The following is a 25,602-nucleotide window of genomic DNA, read 5'->3' as shown; positions in this document are numbered from 1 at the left end:
AATTAATCCCATCCTCCTCCCCTTTCACCATGGATAGAATTTTCCCCCAAAAATCTAAGAGTCATAATAGCGAGAAAGCTGGAGCGATCTGCACCATTTTGTCAGGCATGCTCTGCACTGCAATCATCCCACACTCAGACACTTTTTGGCAAATGTTGAGTAGCCTGGCTGCAAAATGATCAGGTGCTGTTTTGCAAGAGCGTCCCGACCTCAATGCTCACTGCGTCAGGCATGACAAGATCAGAAAATCCCCATAGGTCTGTACTTATTCCCTTCCAGTATTAATCCAATTTTCTTTTGAAAGTTGCTATTGAATCTACTTCCATCACCTGGTCAGGTAATGCATTCCAGATCAAAGCTCACCATAGTCAGGGAATCACCTGCAATGGTTTATCTTCTGCTCCTGCACTGTTTCCTCTAGTGCCCCTCAATGATCTTTCCTTTGCCCCCTCCTTTTTCTCAACTGCCATTGGCGATGCCATCTAAAATCATGCAGCAAGTTACCACTTGACAATACCCAGCTCTCACTCTCTTTACCCTACCTCTGTGTTTGACCAAAAAAGAAAATGTTGGAAACTCTCAACAGGTCTGGCAGATGTGTAAGGAGAGAAAAAGGTGCTGACTATTTGAGTCCATATGATCCTTTGTCAAATCCCCCACTTTTGTTCGACACATATTCAAAAGTCCAAATTGGCTGAGAATTAATTTCCTTCAAGTAAATATTGCAAGGGAAGTACTTGTCTTCAAATAAGTTCTGTAGTTACTGACTTAATCCTTCTAGCTGAAAACTGTTGAGGCTGAACCAGTCTATTCACAATTTTGGTGTCGTGTTCGTCCTCAATCACGTATCTGCACTATCAGTAAGACTGCTTAGTTCCACGTTGGCAATATCACCCACCCTTGCCTTAGTCTGTGAGCTGTTGAAGCCCCTCATTTGTACTTTTTTACAACTAGACGTTCTTATTCCAAAGCACTTATGGTCTAATTTCCATACTTTACCCTCTGTAATCTTAACCTCAGTCAAAACTTCTGTTTTGTTTAGCCTGTGTCTAATACAAAGTTGGCCCCACTCACCGATCTCTCCTGTGCTGACTACTGATCAATACTGCCTCAGTATTAAAATTTGCATCCTTGTCTCCAAATACATTCATGGTCTCGCCAAGGTCTTCTTGCCATAAACACCTTCACCTCGACAATTCATTTAGATCTCTGTGCAGCATCATCATTAGCCTCTTGAACATTTTCTGTTTTAGTCACTCTTTGGTGATCTTGCCTTCAGGTGCTTTGTCCTTAAGCTCTGGAATTCCTTCCCTGTATATCTCTGCCTCCTTCCTCTGACCTAATGTCTCCTTATGTGACTTGGTGTGAGGTTTTGTTCTCTATTACTCCTGTAAAGTGCCTTTAGACATTTTATTATATTAACAGCATAATATTAATCCAAGTTGTTGTTGGTCAAATGTATTTTGAAAGTTCATGTATGTGACGCCATTTGCACTACTCTCATAAACTAGGAGGTCTTGTGGTGCAGTGGTTAGCATCATTGCCTCTGAGCCAGAAACTCCAGGTTTGAATCTTACCCCAGGACTTAATATCAAGGAAGATGCATTCCAAACATGGTCAAACAGATTGAGTCTGTCAAACTGCAAGTCCTTCCAGACTGCCAGTGCTAGTGGTAAGAGGGGGAGAGACTTCTGTCAGTCACATGTGCAGAGAAAAAGGAGGGGACAAAGGAAAGATCATTGAGGGGCACTAGAGGAAACATTGCAGGTGATTCCCTGACTATGGTGAGCTTTGATCTGGAATGCATTGCCTGACCAGATGGTGGAAGTAGATTCAGTAGCAACTTTCAAAAGAAAATTGGATTAATATTGGAAGGAAGTAAGTACAGACCTATGGGGATTTTCTGATCTTGTCATGTCTTCTGTCAGTTATGTGGAGTGGTACCCTCTCAAGCTACAAGACCCTGGTGACAGACTAGTAACCTGTCCCAGGAATTACTTGCTATGGTAACAGACAGAAGGCTGCCTTAGTGCACTGCTAGGTGTGGGAAAAGAATTGGAATTGCATCATTAAAGAATTTGACAAAGCTCATGTCCCACAAGAATGGATGGAGGCAAAATCTTGTGGGCCAAAGGGCCTGTTTGTGCTGTAGTGTTCTACGTAAAATCAATTTGGTCTACTACTAGCAAATTGCCAAAAACAGGCTTGAAGACTGGACTGGCAGAGGCGGTTTGCCTTCTCTGCTGGGGAAAACATATTCCACATGAACGTGGAAAGTAGGAAATAGGTATAGAAGTAGGATTGGGCTTGTCACGTCTGCTCCACAATTTAGTAACATCATGGCTGATCTGATTGTGGCCCCAACTCCATTTCCCTGCCTGCCTTTCCCTCCCTTGTTCATCAAAAATCTGGTTAAACACAATCTTGAAAATATTCAATGACCCAGCCTCCATTGCCCTCTGGGGAAGAGAATTCCAAAATTAGTCGTCCTCTGAGAAGAAACCCTTCCTGATCTCTATCTTACTTCTTCACTCTGAGAGTGGTTGGGATGTGGAACAGACTGCCTGCTGCGATAGTGGAGTCGGACACTTTAGGAACTTTCAAGCGGTTATTGGATAGGCAGAATGATAGGGAGTGGGATAGGTTGATCTTGGGATTGGACATGGCTCGGCGCAACATTGAGGCTGAAGGGCCTGCACTGTGCCGTAATGTTCTATGTATCTATGTTAATTGGAAGTTCCCCCAGTTCTAGATTTCCCCACAAGGGGAAATATCCTCTCTGCATCTGGCCTATCAAATTCTTTTGGTTTCTTATTACATGTTTCAATAAGACCACTCCTCGTTCTTCTAAACTCCAATCAGCGTAGGCCCACCTGCTGGACCTTTCCTTACAGGTCAAACTCTTTATTCCAGGAATCAACCTAGCGCACCTTTTCTGAGCTGTCTCTAATGCATTCTTCACTTAAATAAGGGGACCAGAATTGTACTCGGTACCCCAGATGTAGTATCAACAATGCCGTGGTTGTAGAAAAACATCCTACTTTATACTCTACCCCCATTTGCAATAAATGCTAACATTCTATTTTTCTTCTGAATTACTTGCTGTCCCCACATGCTAAATTTGTGAGACATAGGGGGACATCCAGTTCCCTTTGTCCTACAGATTCTGCAGCTGGGAGCCTCAGGTGAAGGACAACCAAAGAAATCAGGTCTGTAGAGTTCTGAACGTTGCAGTTTGAGTGGAGTTGGAACAGGTTTACGTCAAGTACAAAATGTGGTGGCAGTAACTAGCAAGATTGGATTATTTCTACATGCCCTGTTTTGTTGGAAGAATCAGTTGGTCTAATCTGTACTTCACCATGTTTCTGTGAACAGCATGTGAGGAGTCATGTGCAACCTGCCGAAATGAGTTTGAATGCATTTCATGTAAGGAGCCACTGCTGATGAAGTATGGTCGGTGTGTGGCTTCCTGTGGGGAGGAGCTATTCCAGGATCACTTGCAGTGTTCAGGTATGTGCCAATGGTTTGTACTATTTTGATTTCTTTGTAAGATCACCACTTAACAATATCCTATTCATCTTAAAAACCTCAGTGAAGCTTACCCAAGTTAAATATTTTCAAATAGCTCCTGCTTATCATTTAGCTGTAAGAGACAGGCATCTGGAATTTCCGTGGATTTGCCCTGTTCCACTAGTGTAAAATCAGCAGAAAATCAGTGCGTTCATTGGAAAAATAGATAAAAACGCTAAAAACCGATTGTAGATATTGGAAACAAGCTCAACTTTTGCTTACACTTCCACCCACAGTGGAAGATAGGCACATGGAACAAGGGGTAGGTCATTTAGACCTTGCGCCTCTTCCACTGTTCATTTAGTTCATGCCTGACCCATACATCAATTCCATGCACCTGCCTTTGTTCCACACTCTTTAACGTCCTCACCCCAATAAAACTTTATCCAACACAATCTTGAACATTTTAATTAATCCAGCATTCATTGTTTTCCGGGGGAGTAAGTACCAGGTTTCCATCACCTACATAATCTGGATAGCACCACTGAGGATGATATGTTATTACTTTTCCTCCAGTTCTTTTGAAAATTTTGATTATTTTCATATTTCCCAGTGCTTTCACATCCGTTTCAACTTTAGTATTTCAGTAATGTTGTATCCTTATTTAGTTGAGCTTGCTGTTTCACAGGTACACACCTGCTCTAAATAGTGTTCGGCAAGGATTTTGCTATGACATCAGGAGAACTCCATGGGTTTCTTGTATGTACTCCTGTTCGGCACTCATGTTAAAATTATCCAAAGGAAGAACTTTATCCCATGATTTTATTAATATTTAAAACTTTTAACACATTTACAATCATTTTATATCATGTCCAAAAGTCCATAGCTCTTTCGATTGTGCTTCTGCCTTGACTCTGGTAGGATTGCATTGGGAAGGCTGAAAGTAGGACTGGGTTTTGATTATTTTAGGTTTCTTGAAGACTCTCTACCTGATTAAGGTCAGTGGCTTTGGTGGGGGCCAGATTAGGGGTGCCCAGTGCTGAGCGTTTCCAGGTCTACAGCTCCTCAGAAGCCAGACACAATATTTGGCACCTTTAATACACCTAGTTGAAGTGTATCTTGGAGCCAGCCTGCACCATTCTCTTAAAAATACCAAGGGAAGCTATTCCTTTTAAATTAAAGTTGTTAAAATTATCTTTTTGCTTCTGAAAATTGCTCCCCAAACACCTTGCCATATGATCAACAAAAATTGGTACTTTGTAACTCCAGTCATTCCTGAATGTAGCTGCAGTATGAATGGACACAATACATTTGCATCGTCTCTGTGATACGCAATAAAGATGCAGGTGTTTTAGATTCCCTTCATCAATAGTCAGTACCCCGATTCATTTCTAAATGCCCAGATGCACATTACTATGCAAAATTGCTGGCACCGTGGCAATTTTCATTCCCATGTCAGGTATACGGAGTAGGGACATTTCCCAGTCCACAAATCCAACCCGGGAGATAATGCTCTGGAAGGTGAAATTTTTGTTCTGGGGTGGGAGGATTCTCTGGCAATCTGACTGGGCAATCCTCGACTGCGTGCAGGGGCTGCTGCATGTGGAGGCAGAGTAGGTGAAAGGCCTGCCTCAATGCACTGGCACTTTGTCAATGATTTGTGTTTTAGAAAAGCAATAAAACAAAAGACAGCATTTTTGTCCTTACCATTCACACACCCCCTATGCCACCTCATCCCCTCTGCATTCATCCATAACCCTCAGAATTCTCCATTACACCCCGTACCTCTAAACCCAATCCCATAATCTTTCATAAATTCTTTGCCACAACCTCTCATACGTTCAATGCCAGCCTATGCCCCTCACCAATTTCTGAAACACTGCATGCCAACCTATCATCGACCCAACTCCGTTGCCCATTATAGCCTCCATGGCAAATTTGTGGCAATTGATGCCAACACATTCCCCCCACATTTGAAAATACATATCATGTATTGTGTCTACACATAATTGAAATGTGCAATGCATAATTTTAGATTAAAAGCCAAGATGTAGTCAGCTGCTTAAAAAAAAGTCTTATTCCATTAAATGTGTTTAAACTGCTTCAAGTGATTTCTCTTGGCTGTCTGACATTCAAAATATTTTCACAATAATGTCTGTCTGACATTTGTGGCTGGCTTTGCTGGAGTTAATTTTTAACTACAATATTTCAGACAGATCTGCTAATCCTTTTTCTATGTGACTGCATGACTTAGAAGAAAGGGCTCAGAAATATTTTCTTTTTGCAAGAGTACCACATTTTCTTTTGTTTTAAATGAAATTGATTAACTGTATAGAGCTTGCCTGGCCAATGTGCACACCATGACTCAAGCCCATTGCCAGTCTTGACATTAAATCTAACAAGTTTCAAACAAGATTATCAGACTTTGAAGGGTTGGACTGCCATTAAGAAAAGCTTTTAGCCTCTCTAAGGATGCCACTGACAGGTTGTCTTCTTCATGGCTGTTTCTCTTCTTTTGCTTATCTCCTTCTTTTATGTTTTTCGCTGTTCGTTTTTGTGTCTTTTACTTCTCTTTATTTCTCACTTTATTGCTTTGACTTTCTTTTTTTATTTTCAACTCTTTTCCTTTGACTTTACTTTCTGCGGTGTTTGAATGCAAGATACTAGAGCTGGGTGGGCCTCCAGATTAGTTGGGCGGTGGGGGTGGGGGGGTGGTGTCGGTGTAAGGCTGCAAAACGAAATTTAAATTGAGCAGTTTACTGCAGCTGCGTGTGCAGAGTTGTCCTTGTCTTTGGCCAGTAATCCTCCCTCAAACAACATCACCAAAATATTAATTAACTTGTCATTCATCGCGCAAGTGTTTGTGGGAAGTAGCTTAATGGGTGCCGTGTTTGCTATGTAGCCGCAATAATTATACCTCAAAGTCTGATATTGTAGATGAAGTACTTTGAGATATTTCTGAGAGAAATGGTACCATGATGTTCAAATGTTCAGTTTGTTCTTTCTCTTTCACCTCTCAGCTTAAGTTTCAGTTTTGTGGAGCCTGGCGTTTTGGTACTGTTTGATGCATCATCTCATTTGAATTGACTTGGAACATCCCTTGGGCATAATGTAGAATAGCGCAATTCTGAATGGACTGTATACCTATGTCTGGTATTTTAAAAGAAATGTTTCTTGTTGTTTGACACGAGATGAATCGTTGTCAAACACTGAATCAATTAATATTTTCATTTGACTCAAAAATGGCTACCTTGTATTTTCAGACTCTAAACTGACACATTGGGAGGAATTTCCCTGTCCCACCCACCATGGGAATTGTAGTGGACGAGGGTAGACCGTGCAAAGGTCCATTGACCTTGGGTGGAATTTTTTGGTTTTGGGGCTAGCATGGCTGAAAAATCCCACCCAACATTTTTGTTTCAAATAAATAATTAGTTCCTAGAATCATATGATCACGTTTAAAACGGAAATAGATTGCAGATCCTTGGCCAATAATTCCTACATGTAATGATCTTCTGTAGAAGTAAGAAAGAACTTGCATCTAAGTATTGCATTTTACATGCTCAAAATGCCTCAAAGAATTTCACAGCCAATAAATTAATTTGTAGTGTGGTCATTTTGTTTTATGTATTTACGTGTGTAATGAATTAGTGCGCAAGTTCCTCATAAAGCTGTGAGATAAATAACCAGTTATTCTATTTTGATTAATATGAAAACTTTGCCCAGGTCATTAGGAAAACTGTACTTGTATTTAAATGATGTCGTGGAATCTTCTACATCTACCTGAGCAAGCCTGGTACAACATCTCAGCCAAAAGACAGCATCTACAGCAGTTTAACAATCTCTCAATCTCGAATTATATTAGGCATGCATGATAGCCAGTTATGATACAGAGATGCTGGCGTTGGACTGGGGTAAACACACTAAGAAGTCTCACAACACCAGGTTTAAGTCCAACCAGTTTATTTGATAGTAATCCCACAAGCTTTCGGAAACGGTGTTCCTTCGTCAGGTATGTGGAAGGTTCTGGTCAGAGAAAGGCATATAAAGACACACACAGTTTACAGAGTACTAATTAGAATACAAGTCTTTGCAGCTAACCTGCTATTCAAGTCTTAAAGATGCAGATAATGTGAGTGGAGATAGCATTAGCATAGGTTAAAGCGATGTGTATTATCTCCAGACAGGACAGTAAGTGAGATTTTACAAGCCCAGGCAAGTCATGGGGGTTACAGATAGTGCAACATGAACCCCAGATCCCAGTTGAGACCATCCTCATGTGCGGAACTTGGCTATCAGTTTCTGCTCAGTGACTGCGCTGTCATATGTCATGAAGGCCGCTTTGGAGAACGCTTACCCGAAGATCAGAGACCGAATGCCCATGACCGCTGAAGTGTTCGCCAACAGGGAGGGAGCAGTCTTGCCTGGTGATTGTCGACCGATGTTCCTTCATCCGTTGTCATAGCGTCTGTATGGTCTCTCCAATGTACCATGCTTCGGGACATCCTTTCCTGCAGCGTATTAGCTAGACAACGTTGGCCGAGTTACAAGAGTATTTACCGTGTACCTGGTGGATGGTGTTCTCACGTGAGATGATCCACACACCTGACGAAGGAACACTTTCCGAAAGCTAGTGGGATTACTATCAAACAAACTGGTTGGACTTAAACCTGGTGTTGTGAGACTTCTTACTGTGTTTACCCCAGTCCAACGCCGGCATCTCTACATCATGACTACCATCGACGCCGCAAACTGCTGGATCCAAGTGGAGAGGATCTCCAAGAAGATTGCACATATTGGTATACACATCAAGTTTTTACAAAAATGCAGGAAAAGCAGACAAGATACCGAAAGGACTACAGATCACAAACCCAGTCAGGTCAACCTATAACACAGACTATGCTGAGAGACTTTGCCGTTGCACCTCTGTCACACTCCTCAACCACCTCATACACCAGCTCTACAGCAAATGCTGCATCCTGGAAACTATAATAGAATACATATTCTCAACTTGTGCTCAAGACGCAGACCAGCTGCGAAACTTTGCCAAGCAGATGAGATAAAGAAACTACACCGTCTACATGCACGCCAAGAACAGGAAACTTGGCATCACCACCAGCAACAACCGAGCCTTCCCCGGCATCACAGTAGGTAACAGTACCACCGCAGGGAAGTCTATTGTAACAACTTGTCGGACTACACACTTCAACCAGATGAAATCGAAGTTCTCAGCTGAGGGCTCAATTTCTGCCCTACCACCAAAATGGACCCCAGTCTCACGGTGGACACAGAGGAATTCATCAGGCGAATGAGGCTGTGGGAGTTCTTCCACAAACCCCAAGAGGCCAGCAGCGAATACAATGAGATAGCCAATGAACCGGAACAGCTGACAGAGAGATCCGCAGTGCAGCAACCGAAGAGGAAAGAGTCCAATTGGACTCCTCCGGAAGGCCATTGCCCTCAACTGGACATGTATGCCCAAGGAGGTGCGTCAACGCCAGATTCGTTAACCGCACTCACAAAACAGCCCCGAACATTACCCAAGCACAACGCAATGCCATCCAAGCTCTCAAGACAAACGGCAACATTGTCATCAAACCAGCAGACAAAGGAGGGGCCATCGTCATCCTGAACAGAATGGACTACTGCAAAGAAGTATACCGACAACTAAACAATGAGGAACAGTACAGACAGTTACCCGCAGATCCGACCAAAGAACACACCCATCAACTCAACACTCTGATCAAGACCTTTGATCCGGACCTTCATAGCATCCTTTCATCCCATGTACTCCCCGCATTGGAGATCTCTATTGCCTCCCAAAGATACACAAGGCAAACATACCCGGTTGTCCCATCATATCGGGCAATGGGACCTTGTGCAAGAACCTCTTCAGCTACATCGAGAGCATCCTGAAACCCATTATACAAAGAACCCCCAGTTTTTGTCGCAACAAAAACTGATTTCCTATGGAAACTCAGCCCACATAGAGTAGTTGAACCAGGGACATTCCTCGTCACAATGGATGTCGCGGCGTTCTACACCAACATCCCTCACGATGATGGCATTGCTGCAACTGCCTCAGTACTCAACGCTGACGACTGCCAGTTTCCAGATGCAATTTTACAACTCATCTGCTTCATCCTGGACCACAATGTCTTCACCTTCAAAAACCAGTTCTTCATCCAGACACACGGTACAGCCATGGGGACCAAATTCGCACTTCAATATACCAACACCTTCATGCACAGGCTCGAACAAGACTTCGTCACTGCACAGGACCTTCAACCAACGCTATAAACTAAATACATCGATGACATTTTCTTCCTTTGGACTCATGGTGAACAATCACTGAAACAACTATGTGATGACATCAACAAGTTCCATCCCACATCAGACTCGCCGTGGACTATTCTCCAGAATTGGTGACATTCTTGGACACACACATCTCCATCAAGGACGGTCACCTCAGCACCTCACTGTACCGCAAGCCCACAGATAACCTCATGATACTCCACTTCTTCAGCTTCCACCCTAAACGCGTTAAAGAAGCCATCCCCTACAGACAAGCCCTGCATATACACAAGATCTGTTCAGATGAGGAGGATCGCGACAGACACCTCCAGATGCTGAAAGATGCCCTCATAAGAACAGGAAATGGCGCTCAACTCATTGATCGACAGTTCCGACGCACCATAGCGAAAAACCACACCGACCTCCTCAGAAGACAAACATGGGACACTATGGACAGAGTACTCTTCGTTGTCCAGTATACTCCCCCGGAGCGGAGAAGCTACGACATCTCCGGAGTCTTCAACATATCATTGATGAAGACGAACATCTCGCCAGGGCCATCTCCACATCCCCACTTCTTGCCTTCAAACAACCGCACAACCTCAAACAGACTGTTGTTCGTAGCAAACCACTCAGCCTTCAGGAGAACAGTGACCACAACACCACACAACCCTGCCACAGCAACCTCTGCAAGACATGCCGGATCATCAACATGGATGACACCATCCACGAGGTACACGGCACATACTCTTGCAACTCAGCCAACGTTGTCTACCTAATACGCTGCAGGAAAGGATATCCCGAAGCATGGTACACTGGGGAGACCAAGCAGATGCTACGACAATGAATGAATATCGCTCGACAATCACCAGGCAAGACTGTTCCCTCCCTGTTGGCGAACACTTCAGCGGTCACGGGCATTTAGTCTCTGATCTTCGGGTAAGCATTCTCCAAGGCAGCCTTCATGACACACAGCACAGAGTCGCTGAGCAGAGACTGATAGCCAAGTTTTGCACACATGAGGACGGCCTCTACCGGGATCTGGGGATCATGTCGCACTATCTGTAACCCCCATGACTTGCCTGGGCTTGTAAAATCTCACTTACTGTCCTGTCTGGAGATAATACACATCTCTTTAACCTATGCTAATGCTATCTCCACTTACATTGTCTGCATCTTTAAGACTTGAATAGGAGGTTAGCTGCAAAGACTTGCATTCTAATTAGTACTCTGTAAACTGTGTGTGTCTTTATATGCCTTTCTCTGACCAGAACCTTCCACATACCTGACGAAGGAACACCGTTTCCGAAAGCTTGTGGGATTACTATCAAATAAACTGGTTGGACTTAAACCTGGTGTTGAGAGACTTCTTACTGTGATAGCCAGTTAGACATAGCAAATTCCATAAACAGTAAATTATATGAATGATGAATTATATGAATGTGGGTAGTGCAGTGGCACAGTGGTTAGCACTGCTGCTTCACAACTCTAGCGATCTGGGTTCAATTCCGGCCTCAGATCACTGTCTGTATGGAGTTTGCATACTTTCCCCCGTATCTGCATGGGTTTCCTCTGGGTGGTCCAGTTTCCTCCCTCACAGTCCAAAGATGTGCGGATTAGGCTGATTGGCCATGCTAAATTGACCCTAGTGTCGGGGATAAGCAGGGTAAATAAGTGGGGTTATGGGAATAAGGCTTGGGTGGGATTGTGGTCAGTTCAGACTCAATGAGCTGAATGGCTTCCTTCTGCACTGTCGGGTTTGTAGGATCAGCTAACCTTATTTTGGTTGAAGAATGAATACTGCCAGAGCCAAAGGAAAGGTCCCTGCTATTCTTGAACAGTGCTATGGATTTTTTTTCTGTTCACCTGACTAAGCAGATAATGCTGTCAGTTCAAATATCATCTGAAAGTTAGCACCTCTGACAATGCAGTGCTCCCTCAGTAATACACTGAAGTGTCAGTCTTGATAATTTTTGAAGTTGAGCTGTATAATCTGCAAACTTAGTGTCCCTACCTGTTAGTCCTTGTTCCTTTATGTGTCCTGCTTTATGCTTTTGCAGCATTTGTTAGAGGCAATCTGGGACAGAAACTCTATATAACTATTTCCTCTGAAGGGATACCATGGATTTCTGCTCCAGTGATAGCACAAATTGCTTGGCTGAATCAGACATGCTGAAACAGCTGTTCTCTTTAGGATAGATGTTGGAAGTATCTGAGAGTCAGATTATGCTGCGGCTTTAGATGCCTATCTCATGGTGAATGTAAAGAATTCAGTTGTCTGCAGTGTGTGATAAAAATGTAGTTGCTCTGTATTTGTAAAACAAATTGTACAGATGTAGGTTCTGAGGTTATGGGGTGTCAAATCATATGATGTGCCTCACTTCAAGGAATGTGCTGACCAAGTAATAAATGAGCAACACATTTGTACATGAGTTTTTCTCTCAGCCGTAAATCATACCTGACGTTTTGTTCTGTATTCTATTCATTCCAAACTTAGGAAAGCAAATGATTAAAAATGGTTAAAATAACATAAAGCGTTAATTTCCAAGTTACCTTGAAGTCTTAATTGTGGACTGATCCTTTTTCATGATGTCACTGGGAAAATAGTTACCATAAAATAATATAGTTACCATAAAATAATAAGACTTATATTTTCTACCCATCCCCCTTTCACCCCCAAGATTTACCCAGCTAAGGCTATGAGCTGTGACAGCATCACAGTAGTAGTGATGAAGACTTGTGCTCTAGAGTTAACACTGCCTCTAGCCAAACTGTTCCAACACAGCTACAACACTAGTATCTACCTTACTAAGTAGAAAACTGTGCAAGTATGCCTTATCCATAAAAAGCAAGACAAATCCCATCTGGCCAATTACCATCTCATCCATTCACTTTTGATCATCAACAAAGTGGTGGAGGATGTCATCATTATTGACATGAAGCAGCACTTGCATTGCAATAACTTGCACACCAGTGTTCTGTTTGGGTTCCACTAGGGCACGATTGTGGCATCAAGTGGACCTACCAAAATTGAAGTTAGTGGGAATTGTGGAGTGGGGGGGAGGGAAGCTCTCCACTGGTTGGAGTCACACCTAGCACAAAGAAAAATGTTTGTGGATGTTGGAGGTCAATCATATCAGCCTAAAGGCACCACAGTAGTTGTCCCTCAGGGTACTGTCCTAGGCTCACCCATTTTCAGATGCTTCATCACTGACCTTCCCTTGGGTCAGAAATAGGAGGATGTTCATGGATGATTGCACAATTCAGCCCCATTCATGATGCTTCAGATACTGAAGCAGTCTAAGTCCATATGCAACAAAAGTTGGACAACATTCAGGCTTAGAACATAGAACATTACAGCGCAGAACAGGCCCTTCGGCCCACGATGTTGCACCGACCAGTTAAAAAACAATGACCCTCTAACCTAAACCAAACCCTTTCCATCCATAAACCTATCCACGGATCTCTTAAACGCCCCCAAACTAGGCGCATCCACAACTGCAGCAGGCAGGGCATTCCAATCCCTCACCACCCTCTGGGTAAAGAACCTACCCCTGACATCCATCCTATAACTACCACCCCTTAATTTAAAGCTATGCCCCCTCGTGCTAGCTTTCTCCATCCGAGGAAAAAGGCTATCACTGTCCACCCTATCCAAACCTCTGATCATCTTATATGTTTCAATAAGGTCCCCTCGCAGCCGCCTTCTTTCTAATGAAAACAACCTCAAATCCCTCAGTCTCTCCTCATAGGACCTCCCCTCCATACCAGGCAACATCCTGGTAAACCTCCTCTGCACCCACTCCAAAGCCTCCACATCCTTCCTATAATGTGGGGACCAGAACTGCACACAATACTCCAAGTGCGGACGCACCAGAGTTTTGTACAGTTGCAACATGACGCTGCGGCTCTTAAATTCAATCCCCCTACCAATAAATGCCAAGACACCGTATGCCTTCCTAACAACCCTATCTACTTGATTCCCAACTTTCAGGGATCTATGTACACATACACCTAGATCCCTCTGTTCATCCACACTATTCAGAGTCCTACCATTAGCCCTATACTCTACACATCCATTATTCCTGCCAAAGTGAATTACCTCACACTTTTCCGCATTAAACTCCATCCTCCACCTCTCGGCCCAGCTCTGCAACTTGACCAAGTCTCCCTGTAGACTAAGACACCCTTCCTCACTATCTACCACACCTCTGACTTTGGTGTCATCAGCAAATTTACTAATCCACCCAGCTATACCCTCATCCAGATCATTTATAAAAATTACAAACAGCAGTGGCCCCAAAACAGATCCCTGAGGCACACCACTCGTAACTGAACTCCATGTCGAATACTTACCATCAACTGCTACCCTCTGTCTCCTATCCGCCAGCCAATTCCTAATCCAATTTCCTAAATCACCCTCAATCCCATACATCTGCAATTTCTGCAGAAGGCTTGGCTGTAAAATAGCAAGTAATATTTGTGCCACAGAAGTTTCCAGGCAATGACTATCTCCTATAAGAACAAATTAACCATTCTCTCTTGACATTCAACAATAGTACCATTACTGAATCCCCACATCCCGGGAGTTACTATTGACCAGAAATTGAACTAGATGAAGCATGTAAAAAGTAAGTGACAAGAGTAAGTCAGAAACTTGGAATTCTGCAGACCATAACTCACTTCCTGATTTGCCAAAGCCTGTCCACCCCATCTCAAATATATAAATCAGGAATTTGAAGGAATATTGCTAACTTTAGCAATTTGCCAAACCTCCTTTTGAGAGCAGCTTCCAAATTCGCCAACTCTACCACCAAGAAGGACAAGGGCAACAGGTACATGGGAACACAACTGCTTGCATGTTCCCCTCCAAACTACACATCTTTCTGACTTGGAATTATATTACCATTCCTTTACAGTTGCTATGTCAAAATCTTGGTACACCTCCAGAGATGAACAGCGGTGGTTTAAGTAGGTGGTTCCCTACAACCTTCTCACCTCAAGAAGGATTTATCTGTTGTAGAGGGTGTGCAATGAAAGTTCACCAGACTGCTTCCTGGGATGATGGGAGTATCCAATGAGGAGAGATTGAAGACATTGTATTCTCTAGAGTTTAGTAGAATGAGAAATGATCTCTTAGAAACAGATAATTATTAAGGGTTGACAAGGTAGAAATGGAAGGATATTTCCCTTTCTGGGAGAATGCCTAGACACAATAAGAAGTCTCTAAACACCATGTTAAAGTCAAAACTTGTTGGACTTTTACCTGGTGTTGTGAGAATTCTTACTGTGTTTACCCCAGTCTAACACAGGCATCTACACATCAGGATGCCTAGAACCAGGGGACCAGTCTGTCTCAGACTAAGAAGCTGTTAGGGTTCAGAGGGTGATAAACCTTTGACATTCTGTACCCCAAAGGGCTGTGGAGGCTCATGGAGTATGTTGAAGACTGAGTTTGATAGATTTTTGGATTTTAAAGATATTATTGAATGTGGAGATACTCCTTGAAAATGACATGGAGATAGAAGATCAGCCAGGATCTAGTTGAATGGCGGAGCAGGTTCGAATGGCCAAATTTATGTTCCTCTGTTCTCAAGGGCAGTTAGGTGAGCAACAAATGCTGGCCTTGCCAGTGGTGCTCACAACCCAGAAAAGAATAATTAAAAAGATTGGCCCAAGTAGCATTGAGTCAGGAGAAGTGGTTCCCCTCAAAGACTTCTCTAAGGAGAACCTGGACATATACGTGGATAGGATGGGAATAGAGGGATATGGTCCCTGGAAGGATATGGGGTTTTAGTTCAGTCTGGCAGTATGATTGGTGCAAGCTTGGGCCAAAGGGCCTGTTCCTGTGCTCTAATTTTCTTTGTTCTTTGTTCATAGTCATAAAATGATGTTCATATGTGGGGATGTGGATGTAGTTTACATGGACTTTAGTAAGGTGTTTGACAAGGTCTCAGTTGGCAGACTGGTAGGAAATCTAAAATCATATGGGATTTGGGGGGGCTGGCTAGATGGGTAGATGTCGTAGAAGATAGAGTGTAATGGTGGAAGGGTGTTTTCCAGAATAGAGAGTTGTACCTAGTAGCGTTCTGCAGGGGTCAGTGCTGGGACCTCTGTTGTTTGTAGTATATATCAATGATCTGGAGGAAAATGTAGGTCATAGGGTCACAAAGGTTTACAGCATGGAAACAGGCTCTTCGGCCCAACTTGTCCATGCCGTCCTTTCTTTTAACCCCTAAGCTAATCCCAATTGCCTGCATTTGGCCCATATCCCTCCATAAGCATCTTACACATGTAACTGTCTAAATGCTTTTTAAAAGACAAAGTTGTACCCACTTGTACTACTATCTCTGGTAGCTTGTTCCAGACATTCACCATCCTCTGAAAAAACTGCCCCTCTGGACACTTTTATATCTCTCCCCTCTCACCTTAAACCTATGCCTTCCAGTTTTAGACACCCCTACCTTTGGAAAAAGATATTGACTATCTAGCTCATCTATGTCTCTCGTTATTTTGTAGATCTCTACAAGATCACCCCTCAGCCTTCTACACTCCAGAGAAAAAGTCCTAGTCTATTCAGCCTCTCCTTATAACTCAATACATCAAGTCCCAGTAGCATCCTAGTAAATCTTTTCTGCACTCTCTCTAGTTTAAAAATATCCTGTCTAGAATAGGGTGACCAGAACTGTACACAGTATTCCAAGCATGGCCTTACCGATGCCCTGTACAACTTCAACAAGATGTCCCAATTCCTGTATTCAGTGTTCTGACCAATAAGACCAAGCATGCTGAATGCCTTCTTCACCACTCTGTCCACCTGTGACTCCACTTGCAAGGAATTATGAACACGTACCCCTAGATCTTTGTTCTGTGACTCTCCCCAGTGCCCTACCATTGACTGAGTAAGTCCTGCCCTGATTCAGTCTACCAAAATACATCACCTTGCATTTATCTAAATTAAACTCCATCTGTCAGTCGTCAGCCCACTGGCCCAATTGATCAAGATCCCTTGTGGTGGTCTGATTTATAAGTTTGTGGATGACAGGAAGATTGGTGGAGTTGCTGATAATACTGGGTATTGTCAGAGGATACAAGAGGATTTAGATAGATTGAAGACTTGGGCACAGAACTGTCAGATGATGTTTAACTGGGACAAATGTGAAATGATGCATTTTGGAGGATCAAATTTAGGTGTGAATTATATGTAATTGGCAGAACCCTTAGGAGCATTAACATGCAGAGGGATCTGGGCGTACAGGTCCAAACTTCTCTAAAAGTCATAACACAGGTGGCCAAAGTGATTAAGGACGCATATGGCATGCTTGCCTTCGTCAGCCACGGCATTGAGTACAAGAATTGGGGAATCATGTTGCAGCTATGTAAAACTTTGATTAGGCCGCGTATGGAGTATTGTGTGCAGTCCTGGTCAGGATGTGGAAGCTTTTGATACAGTGCAAAAAAAGTTCATCAGGATATTGCCTTGTCTCAAGGGTGTTGGCTATAAGGAGAGGTTGAACAAACTAGGATTGTTTTCACTGGAAAGACAGAGGCTGTGGGGAGGCCCGATAGAGGTCTACAAAATTATGAGAGACATAGACAGTGTGGATAGTCAGAGGCCTTTTTCTTGGGTTGAAGTGTCAATTACAAGGGGCATAGTTTAAAGGTGAGAGGGGGAAGATTAAGGGAGATGTTGGGGGAAGTTTTTTATAGAGAATGGTAGGTACCTGGGATGTGCCGTTAGAGGAGGTGGTAGAAGCAGACACATTAGCAACGTTTCAGAGGCATCTGGATGTGTACGTGAATAGGGAAGGAATAAAGAAATATGGACTGAATAAGAGCAGAAGGTTTTTAGTTTAGTTAGGGCATCATGATCGGCACTGGCTTATCGGGCCGAAGGGCCTGTTCCTGTGCTGTACTGTTCTTTGTTCTTTGAAAGCAGAAATAGTGAAGATCACTCAATTATGGGGGAAGAACAGTAGAGCACAAAACAGTCCTCACTCCAAGTCTAACAGAGCACAAAATGGTCCTCGTTTGAAGCTCTACTGGGATCATGAGCTCTAAGCAAGTGTAGAAAAGTGCATGTATCTGTTTCACCCCTGTAATCTTGAGGCACTGATGACATTAAGAACAGCGTGTTGCCATTTTCCATTAAAATAAATTAGCACAGAAATAAGTGTGACCCTTGGATCTTCCTGATCTGTACAGCTTTGTCTCACACTGGGCAGGGCAGTTTAACAATGGAATGTAAAAGGGAACCAGAGAAGAGACCGTGTTGATAGCCATGTTTATGGCACCAATGCAGGGCAAAGTTAACATGGTCACAGTAAAGTGTGGCAATGCTGTTGATAGGCGAACACTCGGTAAATAGTTATTCAGTGCAAATAAGGTAGATTAAAAAGGCATTTTTATATAATGATTTGGAATATATTCCCTGCAGTTTACTTTCTTAAGTGACAGTGTTAAGGGCAAATTTTCATTTTTGCTACTGTTGTGATACAATGCTTCATGTACCTACAGTACATTTGAGGATTTGGGTTTGTGTCTGCATTTTGGCCCCTACTATGTTTCATTCATCAAATTTAAGGTGCGAGTTTACTTTTTAAATTTAATATTAATGCTGTAAATCTAAGTGTCCTTGTTCTTAAAAAATGAACTTAGAGAACTTACCATTACATTCCTTTGACTGAGTTTTCATAGCTATTAATGTTTGCTCAGAGAACCAGCTTTATTATTTTGAGCTTCACATTTAATAAATTCCCATCTAGAACTCCAGTGCTGTCAAAGGGTGGATTGGTTTTCATCCTGTTTTAAGAGCTATTCCACTTAGCAGGCGGCAGACTACTTGTCTCTTTGCATCCCTCCTCGTGTTGTGCAATGTTGGGCGCTACGTTATGAATTCCATACAAAGTGCGTCTAATTGGTGCAACCAAATCTAAACCAGCTGATGTAGATGCCATGAGCTTCAATAAAGCCCAAGGAACATTTGCTGGCAAAAGTAATTAAACCCAGGGGGTTTCTTCCAGCTACTATGTACTAATTTCCTTGCCAAAGTATCGCTGAAAACTATTAAAATAGAATGCTGGCAATTAATTCAGAACCAACCCATCAGTGTTGACATTCTCAAATTTGAGGGTGTCTTTGTTGTATGGACTGGTAGACACCTGTACAAGTGCACACCCATCTATTCCACGCAGCTGGGGGATTCTTGTTGCCAGATAACATTTGAGTGGAAGACTCCTGACAGGGGAAATAGTGGCATCGTGGTAAGGTCAGAAGACTAGTAAAATAAAGGCCCAGATGAATGCGCTGGGGGACAAAGGTTCAAATCCTGCCGCAACAGCTGGTGAAATTTAAGGGTGTTACGGTAGCACCATGGTTAGAACTGCTGCCTCAGTGCTAGAACCCGGGTTTGATTCCGGCCTTGGGTCTCTGTATGTGTGGAGTTTACATATTTTCTCCCCACATCGGCATGGGTTTCCTCTGGGTGCTCTGTTTTCCTACCACAGTACAGAGATGTGCAGGTTAGGTGGATTGGCCATGCTGAATTGCCCCATGGTATCCAAAGATGTGTAGGTTAGGTGGATTAATCATAGTAAATGCATAGCATTACATGGATAGGGTAGTGGGCTGGGCCTGAGTAAGATGCTGTTTTGGAGAGTCGGTGCAAACCTGATGGGTGGACCGCCCCCAACACCAATATGAAGATTCCTTCTGAAGAGGTGCATGATCCTTTTGTGATGTGTTTCTAGTTCATAGTTGATGTTAATATTTTAGAGGCAATATTTGGTTCTGGAAATATTGAAATCTTAACTGTAGAAAACAGAATAAAGGCAATTAAAGCAGTTTGAGTCTATTACAGTCAGAAGGTTGGGGCCAAATTGGCTTAAAAGGTTAGCAGCTAGAAAGATAAGTCTCTAAATCAGCAGGAGGGCTTACTCAGCTGGAGAGCTGGAGATGTGATATCTGAAATGTCTGAAAAGACATGTTTTCTTTTGGGAGTTGGACCTAAAGCGTTCCGTGAACACATTATGTTGTCATGAAGTTGGATCAAACTTAAGAAGATTCGCTGGTTTCAGTTTATCCATGTGTTTGCTGAGAGTGTGATGAGTGTTGTGCAGCAGGGGAAAGGCTCCTGTGACAAGGTGCTGCTGTTATCAAGCTGCAGGGTGCAGGCGATCAGAAAAGCCCAGGGAGCTTTTTGGTACAGTTAGGGCTTGGGAGAAGTTCTGAAGGCTTGAGAAGGTAGAGGAAGGTCACCAGTTCCGTGCTGAAGAGGGTTAAGGCTCAAAAGAAGCCCTGGGAGCCATTTGTATCTTGGTACAATTAGGAAACTGAGGTTTCCAGAAAGCCAGGTGCAGTGGCATCTTAGAGAATCTAGCAGTTTATGAAAGAAGTGGAATTATGCCAGTAATTGGAGACAGGAATGCAGCTTTCTGAATCCTGTGGAATATATTCTCAGGAAAAGACACTGAACCACCAGGAAGTGAGCAGTCATTGAGGCAGTCAGAGTTGGAGTGGGTTTTGAGAGAATTCAGAGGCTGGATCTTCGTAAATGAGGAGGTGAAATCCCTTGCGAGGGAGACAGCATTTTAGCAAGATTTTGTGACTCATTGTGGTCACTATCAACTGGGTGGTTTGTTGGTAAATTGATGGGCTCTGGCTTGGTCACATCTACTATTTAATCTGTAGTATTGTGTATAACTGCAGTTTGCCTGTCAATTCACATGTGCCGCATGTTAATTCTGAATGTTTGAGTAAAAGACTAAATAGTGTAAATTGTTTTATTTTTATCCCTTTGTACAGAGTTTATTTTGTTTGTTTAAAGCCACAAGGCTTTTATATACATCTGGGTAATATATGGTCAGTACTGATGAGACAATGAATAGCTTCGGATAACATTTCCAAGAGCCTCAATTGGAATAGTCATGTTTGACTGATGATAAAAATTTCAAGGTAAGTTGAAGAACAGCATGATTCACAACATAGATTGAATGGTCACTTTAAAATGTTTCTTTCAGCTTGCCATGAATCCTGCCTGATGTGTCGTGGCCCTTCAGAGACTGATTGTGTTAACTGCAGGGATCAATCATATCTGCTCAAAGACGGCGCCTGTGTTGCTAACTGTGGGCCTGGATATTTCGTAAAAGATGGACATTGCCATGGTAAGCCAATTCTTTTAAAGACTTACAGTGATTCTTTTGTTTTTGCCTGTAACCATCTCCTGAGTTTGAAAGCTTTCATTGTCAGTTGTAGTTTCATATATGGGCATATGCTGCTCATTTATATATATTTACCCACTAGTGATGAACATAGAACATAGAACCCTGCAGTGCAGAAACAGGCCCTTTTGCCCATCGAGTCTGCACCAACCACAATCCCACCCAGGCCCTATCCCCTATACCCCTACATGTTTACCTGCTAACCCCTTTAACTTACACATCCCAGGACACCAAGGGGCAATTTTAGTATGGCCAATCAACCTAACCTGCACATTTTTGGACTGTGGGAGGAAACCGGAGCACCCGGAGGAAACCCACGCAGACACGAGGAGAATGTGCAAACTCCACACACACAGATGAAGGGCAAAATTTTATGGAACTGCCTCAGGTTCAGCCCACTGATTTGGAAAACTGTGGGAAATGTACTTTGCTTCTGAAGGGGTGGCCTGACAGAATTAAGTAATTAGCCAGTATCAGACCTTACCCAAGATACAGATCCTGGGAGTGAAAATCCCAGCTGCCGAGAGCTGCCAGCTAATCAGAGGCTGGCCACTCACCATTGCAGGCTGCAACTCTGGGAGTGGTGTCTGCTACCCGCAATGTATCCACCAGAGGCTCTGGGTCAATGATGGATCCCCCAGGCCGTAGGTGAGTGAGGATGAAATAAAGGTCACAGGGAGAGGGTCCCAAGGCCGGCAACCTTCTAGAAGCACATGGAAGCTGAGCCACCTGCACTTCCTCCCTGAGTCACCATTCAATTCCAGTGGGTTCAGGGATAATTTGTGTCAATTGATTCAAAAATGACATTCATGTTATGGACAGGTGACTTTCCCCCACGGGCCCATTCCTGCTCCAATCATGAGAAGTTTTTCCACTGCCAGATGACTGTAATACAGTTTCTCCTGCAATTAAATGGGCCCAGTTACCATGATTCCTGTGGTGGCAAGCTGCATTAAACCCAGGTCAATGTTAGTCAAAGCAGTTTGGTAAATAAAGTGGTGGCTATAGCCTGGTAAATGTATTAGTAGATGAACTGCTGGTTCTTGGAGGGACAGGGCCTAAACACGAGACAGGCTGCAAAGTGCTCAGGTGCCGTTTTGAAAAGGTGTCCCAATCTCTTGGGTGTACTGGGAGACCCCCTCCCACCCCCCCATTGACTTTAACATCCACAACCATCGTCCCTCCCCCCGCCCTTCATAGGAGTATATTTCCCCACCCTCTCCCCAACAGGGATCAGTAGCATCAGGGCCCTCCCAACGGGCCTCCATTCATGAACCAAGACATGATCCTCCTTCACGATCCCCCTTCACGATCCCCCTTCACAACCCCCCTTCAAGCCTCACCCTTTCATGACTCCCCTATCATAAGCTCCGCTGAGGCACGACTCCTGGCACACTGGCAGTACCCAACTGGCATTGCCAGTTTGCCAGGTGGGCACTGCCTAGCCATATCTCTGACCACCCCCAAGGCTTCAATGGCCTCTGCGTCCCCTGCATAACTATCGCACCTGGTCTCCACCAATGATTCTCACTGGGATCGTGTTGCATCCAAGGGTCAGAAAATCCTGGGATCTAGAAGAATCTGAAGTCAAACAGGCTATGCATATCTAAATACTACTTTAAATATGTTAATCTGCCTAATGCCCTTTCTGGGCTTGATCTGGTTTGCACCAGTAGAAAGGGACCAGGGTGATTGCAAATCGTTTGGTGCTAGATATGAAATTCGTTTTTGGCCTACGTGTAATTTTTTGGGATTGCGATCCGCACCAGGTGCGGCGAAGTCGGACAGTTGCCCCCAATGTTTCAGGTCGATGACCTTTCACAATGAAATGTCACCGACCTGAAATGTTAACTGTGTTTCTCTTTCCAGGGGTAGTTACTGTAAAATTGAATTTGCAGCAACCCATAAAACCCTTTGTGGGGGAGGGAGAGATTGCCGTTAGCTCAGCTAGCATGTGACCCACCAGCAGCATGGGATTCAATCCCTCTTCCAGATGAGGTAGACTCAGTGGGGGGGAGGGGGAGGGGGGGGGGATGCTGTCTCTTTGCTTGAACTGTAGTAAAAATTCATGGCAATTTAGTCTGGCTAGGTGAATAATTGCCAAGTACCTTTCTTCCGGCAGAGAACTCAAGATGATGAAGAATAAATAACTTAAAGTTACAAAACCCCACAAAAAGTGGTCTAACTGTGGCTAATAAAGGAAGTTAGAGATAGTATGAGATCAAAGAAGATGTCAAAAGAGTAATTGGCCTGAGCTTTGCGAGTATTTTAGAATTCAGCAAGGGAGCATCATGAATTTGAAAAGGAAAGGGGAAAGGTAAAAGAAAATCAAAGAGTAATCTAGCAAGAGACATAAAAACAGTTTCTATTCATATATAAACAGGAAGAGAGCAGTGAAAGTAAACATGGACCACCAGAAGCAAAGGCAGATGAAATAATGGGGAATAAGGAAATGGCAGGGGCATTAAATAAAAATACTTTGTATTTGCCTTCACAGTCGGAAATGGAAAAAAATCCACGGGATAATGGGAAAGCAGGGATCCAGTAACCATGAGGAATCTAAAAAAATCAGTAAAAGTGAAGAAATAATACTCTAGAAATAAATGGCAGAAAGTGGTGACAAACTTCTTCAGTCTAATAATTTGCAACTTAGAGTTTTAAAAGCTTTCTCGAGATAAAGATAACAACTAAACTAATATCATGGTTTATCTTCTCAAATATCATTTTATGCCTTGTGCACTTAAATGCTGAACTAACCCTTCATGTACCAGTGGTCACTTGCACCTGTGCAATATTTTATTTTAGCCACTGTTTATCTATGCTGAATTTTCAGAGTACCTAAACACTTTGCAAAATACAAGTGGGAACAGTCCTAAGATCTAACTGAAGTTTCTATAAGTAGAGAAATTGCTTGAGGCACTAAAAACATAACTTAAGCCTATTAACTATATACATGAATGGTTCAGCTAATTGGCTTGAGCCATTTATTTAGAGAGCAGTTTAATCTGTTAGATTTTGCTTGATTTCTTTTTTTTCCCCCCCTTCTTGTGTAGCATGTGACTCATCTTGTCTGACTTGCTACCATGACAACCCAAATTGCCTGACCTGTCCTGAAGGAAGAGTTATGCACAATGGAAAGTGTGCCTTACATTGCCCTGAGGGGTATTACAAAGATGTGGCAAATAGATGTGCAGGTAAGAACGAATGCTGACTAGTGAGTGAGTGGACCCACATTTCAACAAAAAAATATATAACTTATTTGAGATATTTGTACTATTCCCATGAAGATACTGTGCAAGATCAGCTTAGCATACTGCTTGATTGTGCTCATTTATATTTATCTTGCATGCAATACAATGATGGGATTCAATATACTTTATAATGTCAAAGCAGAAAATAGTGCAAGAGGAATTTGATATAAGTTAATTTGAGTCCTGGAAAATGTTCAAAGGAGAAACATTTATTGTCCACTGGCTTTCTTAACATCTGATAGCTGTTGATGGATCATAATTTCTTCTGTAACCTTTATATGGTATAATCAGAATTAATTGGACTGGTGAATGGTTTCCTCTAACATTGGAGAAGTATGTACTGAAGTGTGAGAGACAAAGTACAGGGGTTGTTCTTGTAGAATGTAATCCACTATTTTCAGTGTGGGAGGCTGTCTTGAGATGGATATCATACTTCAATCCACTGAGGTATTTATGTTTCCTCTTCCCCTTGCAATACAAACCATCCCTGTCTGACAACTGACAAGCCATCTGCTACCAATCCAACACCAATAAAGCTCGCTAATCCTTGTTAGTATGCTATTTGGATGAGAAAGGCAATCTTAAAATCTGTGTGTATTTGTTAAGCTAAGGGAGGGGGGTAAAGAAATATTGTAGCATAATTCAATCTTTTGTGTTTTAATACTTTTTTTCTTTTTAAACCTAATTAGCAGTCCTGTGACTCTACTTCTCTACGTTTATTAAAAAAAAGTAAATGTTACAGTCTTTTGAGCCAGGGTTCCATTCTGGGATCTTCCTGCCCAGTTATAAAACCAACTGGGATCATAACACCATGCAACCACCGTCTAGATCTTCCAGGAGGCCTGAAGACAGGGGAATGGTAGACTCTGTCAAGATAAGCTGCTAGCTTATCATCAGTGCTAGCTTAGCATTGTCATCAAACCAGCAGATAAAGGAGGGGCCATCATCTTACTGAAACCCAAGTACTGCTGCTAGCTTATCAGACATTTATTGATGTTATGGTTTGTGCATGGTCGCGCACAAACTGCACATAAAACGAGTGGAATCCTTTTCCTCTTCCTGTGCCTCTCTCCATTGACATGAGGCACCTACAGTGCAATATGCATGCAGTCGATGACTTCCTGCACTCTGTGGAATCCCACTATCCTGTCAAAGCTCTGTACCCTTTCATCCTCCATCTCTCTGTTAGGGGGAGAAAGATTAAGTGGTCTTTACTTGTGTACAGGACCTCTGTAACCCTTCTATTGCAGCAATGTACAATGCGGTAGGAGATGTTCCCATTTTTGCCTGATTCAACTTGGAATAATCCTGAAGTGTTGAATTTGAAG

General features: G+C 42.9%; 1 protein-coding gene across 2 annotated transcripts in view; it reads left to right on the top strand.

Annotated features, from left to right (window-relative positions):
- Positions 1-25,602, top strand: part of fras1 (Fraser extracellular matrix complex subunit 1) — a 473,019-nt gene that overhangs the window by 210,056 nt on the left and 237,361 nt on the right. For both annotated transcript variants that reach the window (XM_080191292.1, XM_080191285.1), the window contains exons 14-16: positions 3,376-3,510; positions 20,823-20,966; positions 24,077-24,217. In XM_080191292.1, the coding sequence (XP_080047418.1) occupies positions 3,376-3,510; positions 20,823-20,966; positions 24,077-24,217 (420 nt within the window). The remainder of the gene's footprint in view (positions 1-3,375; positions 3,511-20,822; positions 20,967-24,076; positions 24,218-25,602) is intronic.

The sequence above is a fragment of the Carcharhinus amblyrhynchos genome, chromosome 1, assembly GCF_965287045.1.
Source record: "Carcharhinus amblyrhynchos chromosome 1, sCarAmb.v2.hapA, whole genome shotgun sequence".
NCBI classification, from domain to species: domain Eukaryota; kingdom Metazoa; phylum Chordata; class Chondrichthyes; order Carcharhiniformes; family Carcharhinidae; genus Carcharhinus; species Carcharhinus amblyrhynchos.
The sequence above is the reverse complement of the archived record's forward strand: the minus strand, read 5'-3'. Positions and strand labels throughout refer to the sequence as shown.